The sequence below is a fragment of the Buceros rhinoceros genome, unplaced genomic scaffold, assembly GCF_000710305.1.
Source record: "Buceros rhinoceros silvestris isolate BGI_N320 unplaced genomic scaffold, ASM71030v1 scaffold9957, whole genome shotgun sequence".
NCBI lineage: Eukaryota > Metazoa > Chordata > Aves > Bucerotiformes > Bucerotidae > Buceros > Buceros rhinoceros.
The window spans coordinates 11,022-15,630 of NW_010421552.1; the positions used below are offsets into that span (position 1 = coordinate 11,022).

Sequence of the window (4,609 nt, forward strand, 5' to 3'; positions counted from 1 at the left end):
CCTCTGCGGGGAACCCCCTGCAGCCATTGTGGCTCCCCCACTGGCCTGGGCAGCCTGGGCCAGGCTCGGATAACTCCAACGGGGAAGAAATTCTGCCTCAGGGACAACCTCAACCTCCCCTGGTGCAACTTGTGGCCAGTTCCTCTCATCCTGTTGCTTGTTCCTGGGGATAGGAGAGGCTCTCACCTACGTAGGTCCAACCTCCTGTCAAGAGCCAGGTCTCCCCGGAGCCTCCTTTCCTCCAGGTTGAACACCCCCAGGTCCCTCAGCTGCTCCTCCTAAGAGCAACTTGCGTATCAGAGGAAATGGAGTGAATCTGGCTATTTGTAAAATTAAAAACGCTCAGCCAAGTGAGAGGTCAGGAAGAAGGTCACCACGCGGGCAGATGTGATTCATCCTATTGAGAAATGACCTGGAAAAGGGATAATAAAATGGGAAAAAAAGGCAATGAGGTGACATTCCCATGTTATCCATCAGGAAAGCAGATGAGGCTGAAGAAACATTCTGGAAACACCCGTTTTTGACTGCACAGGCTTTACAATAGGCTCCGGAACAGCCACCACCATGTAGGTATCAGTGCTGCACTCATCCATCCAGGGAAAATGCATCCAACAGGAAAATGAACCTCAGCCCAGTGAATTTTTCAGGAAGATGCCCCACGGGGTCAGTACGGGCAGCAGTCCCTTTGCCCACTCGAGCCAAGAACGCTCCTGCCTCTGTATTCCCCACGCGCCGTAACACCGAGATCTGCTTCGTTCCCCATTCTATCTGGGGTGACATTAGCGAAGGGCTCCAGTAGCACTTGGGTTGCGTGGCCTTCATCTAGGAGAGCTCTAAGCTCTCACTTAAGATCTGGTCACTGGTGGCAAGAACGATGGGCAAAGCTCTCCAGAAGTTGGTATTTAATTAGCAGCGGCAGCAGCATGACGTAAAACAGCTCATCAAGGACTAGGAGGTGGGTCGGAGGGGTCTGCAGGACGCTTTTGCTGCTCTGATGGGATGCCCACCTATCGCCCCCAAACTGCACCGATTTATCGGAGCCAATCTGCAAATGCAGGATCTCGTTAGGACGCACCAAGCCCGAGCCACGCGCAGATGCCAAATGCATTCGGAAATACGCTAATACCGAGCTGAAGACCACAAAACGCAGATTAAAACCATTTTAACTCGTGTCAGCAAGTCTTTGAATTAAGCTAAATTGGTTTCAGCCTGGGTGGGAGCGGCTGGAGTCTGTCTCCATCGGGGGCTCGCACTGTTTTATCCAGATTAACTGAATAAACTCCAAGAATAATTCTCCTCAAAAATTACTCCACGTTTCCACCCAGCTGGCCAAGGGGAAGCCACAGCTCCCGGCACAAATGCACTGGTCCCACTTCATCCTCCTGAGCCCAAATACAAGCCGTGCGTGAAGAAAAGCTCCCTCACATCTGCCGTGTGCCAACTGCAACATCAAAAGCATTATCTGAGCATGAGCCCGTCCCATGGTGTAGCTAGGTGGGATGTCCTCCACCGGGGGTGGGATGTCCCTCCCCAGCTGGGATGTCCCATCATGGTGGGATGCTCCTCCTTTGGTGGGATGTCCCCACCTTGGTGGGACGTCCATCCCCTCCCTGGTGGGACGTCCCTGGGGCTGGCTCACCTGGATGTTCTTCTCGCAGTCGGTCTGGTGGTGCAGCAGCAGCTCGCTCTCGAGTAGGAAGCGCTTGCCGCACTTGTCGCAGATCTGCATGCGGCTGTGCGTGACGTTCATGTGCTTCTCCAGGTACCAGCGGTTGTTGAAGACCCGGGGGCACTTCTTGCATGGGTAGTGCTGCTTTTCCTCCAGCTTCACCTTCTGGCCCAAACCGTCCTGTTCCTTTTTCCTTTTCCTCCCTCGCTGGCCTTCCTCTTCCTCCTCCTCCTCCTCTTCCACCTTGGCCATCTCCTGGGACCTTGTTGCCATGGCAGGTTTGGTGGCTTTGGACGGCCGGCTGCCTCTGCGGGGCTGCCCACCCTTTTCCCTTTTCACCTCTGACGCATCTTCATCGTCATCGTCATCATCCTCTTCTTCTGTTGTCTCATCCAGGTCTTCCTCTTCGCTGTGCTCCTCCTCTTCCTCCTCACCCACCTCCGCATCCTCCTCCTCTTCCTCCTCCTCCTCTCCTTCCTCATTCTCCTCCTCCCCATCCTCCTCTGTGTCGCGCCCATCACCATCAGGCCGCCCCATTACAGTTGCCTCGCTGGAGGCTGCCTTCCCCTCCGTGCCCTTGGAGACGTTGAGGGTCTGATTGTTGAGGTTCACCTCCACGATGATCTGCTCCCGGTTGTACGAGCCCTGGCTGTCCAGGTCCTCCTCGGACTCTTCGCCTTCCATCTTACAGACAGCACCTGGATCGCCATCCTTTTCCTCCTTGTAGTACTGCTTGGCTGGACCAGGGGGAAGCGTCCCACCGCCTGCTCCATCCTCCACCCGCACTGAGTAGGGGTCGTTGCCCTCCCGGGCGTAGATCTTGGGATGGGGAGCATCCACCTCCTGCTTGATCTCGCAGTAGTAGGGCGGGGGTCCGGCGCAGCCCTCAGCGGGCAGGGCCATGTCAGCGGCCAGGCTGAGCGAGCGGGTGTCGAGAAGGTCCTGGCAGGAGGAGGAAATGTTGTTCATCTGCAGCACGGCGGGCGCGCAGCGGGCAGGGCCATGGCAGCGGCCAGGCTGAGCGAGCAGGTGTCGAGAAGGTCCTGGCAGGAGGAGGCAATGTTGTTCATCTGCAGCACGGCGGCTGCGTTCAGCACGTCCTGCACATTGCAGGAGTTGACGAGGAGCTTGGAGGTGTAGATGAAGTTGAGGATCTGCTGGAGGCCCTGTGAGGTGAGAGCCTCCAGAGAGAGCTCCACACGCTGCAGCTGCTTGTTCTGGGTGAAGAGGGAGTGGAAGAACTGGCTGTAGGCTGCCAGAACCCCCTTATGCGCCGGGAAGATGCTCTTGTGTTGCACCAGCACGATGTCCACGTCGCACAGGTCCGGCTGAAAGAGGCGCTGCTCGTTCAGTCTGTCCATCAAACACGTGAAGTGGAGGGCTACATCCTCCACCAGGGAGTACTCAGCCGAAGGGTAGTCAGTCGTTTTTTCGACTATCAGCTGTGGGGAGGAAAGAAATAAAATTATTCAAGAGGGCTCTTTCTCCAGGAAAACACCCACCCGGCCGTGCCACCCATCCCTGTCCACGCACCCCAAGTCAGAGATGCCAGCTGAGAAGCTCCACCACCAACCTCAGCCTGGAGATACCAACCAAGAAGCTCCACCACTAGCCTCAGCTTGGAGACATCAGCCAAAAAGCTCCACCTCCAGACTCAGCTTTGAAACACCAAGAAGCTCCATGACTAGGCCCAGCTCCGAGATGCCAACCAAAAAAGCTCCACCAGCAGGCACAGCTTGGAGACACTGACTACGAAGCTCCACCACCAATGTGAGTCCGGAAAACTTATCCAAGGAGGAGAAAGCTCAACGAATGGACAGGCCAAGGCCATACGAGCTCCCACTGACATCCCTTCAGCCTGGGTAGGAGGCACCATGGCCACCCCACCACCAAAGAGGTCCAAAGCCTGGCTCAGCTGTCCATGCTTGTGCAGAGGAGACGTCACACAGGAGAGGAGATGCCTCGACCTCCTGAAGCAGATGGAGACCTCAGGGGAACACTTGCCCCAAGCAGGAAGCCAATTTTAGCCAGCAGCTGAGGTTTAACGCCCTGAACAGAAGGAAATTAAGATTTTAAAGCCCTCTTCTTCTACAAGATCATCACACAAAAGACACTATCTGATACTTGCTGAATTGCACCGCGAGCTCTGACTCACGTTCACAGCCAACTCACCAGCTGGACTCACCAGGATGATCTAGGAGCTTTCTTCATGCCCATTTAAACGGTCTGGGAATGGCGCTACCTGGAAAAATTCAAATCCGGGAGCAGCCTCCCAGGCTGGGAAACGCTGCCGCCGCCCGCACTCGCCCCGCTGCGTTTGCTGGGTGTTTCGCTTAGCTCACGAGTATTTTGCGAGGTGCTGACCATCCCCGGAGGTTCATCACCTCTCCTGGGGATACCTAACCCCCAGGGTGGCTTTGTCAGCTGCACCCCAAAGGCATGGGATACCCTACCCCTAAATTCCAGGGGGGGGACATCCCCTTTCCCTCTGCTTCCCTTGGGCTCTCCCCACTGAGCACCCAACTCATGGACGAGACGGATCCAGCCGCTGAGGGGTGTGACCAGGGACGTGGTGCAGAGCAGTGGCGGAGGTGGAGGTTTCCGCCTGCCAGGTTTATCCTGCACCTCCTGCTCCAAAAAGTTTCTCAGTTCCCATTTTTTTCTGGGACAAATGGCAGCTCTTGATCAACACACAAATTCCAGCAAGATGCATTTTGTTTGTCTTTTTTTTTTTGTGAGCCAAAGGCAAAAGCACACACAGACAAAAATGTTTAAATAATAAAAAAGGGTGTTTTCTTCTCTGTTCTCTCACAAGCAAAAAAATCCCTTCCCCTTCCCTGCCAAACCTTTTCATTCTTACTGGATTTCTGCTCCGCAACCAGCCCACCCAACCAACAGGGGCATCAGCTTCGCGTGGTCCTGATGGCCCCAAAGATCCCC

At 55.4% G+C, this 4,609-nt stretch overlaps 1 protein-coding gene across 1 annotated transcript in view; it reads right to left on the reverse strand.

Moving 5' to 3' along the window:
• ZBTB47 (zinc finger and BTB domain containing 47) overlaps positions 1-3,111 on the reverse strand; it is a gene marked incomplete at both ends in the record, with an annotated part of 6,600 nt that extends 3,489 nt beyond the window's left edge. The window contains 2 exons of the mRNA XM_010139704.1: positions 1,640-2,571; positions 2,667-3,111. Coding sequence (XP_010138006.1) covers positions 1,640-2,571; positions 2,667-3,111 — 1,377 coding nt within the window. The remainder of the gene's footprint in view (positions 1-1,639; positions 2,572-2,666) is intronic.
• Between the last annotated feature and the right edge of the window lie 1,498 nt (positions 3,112-4,609).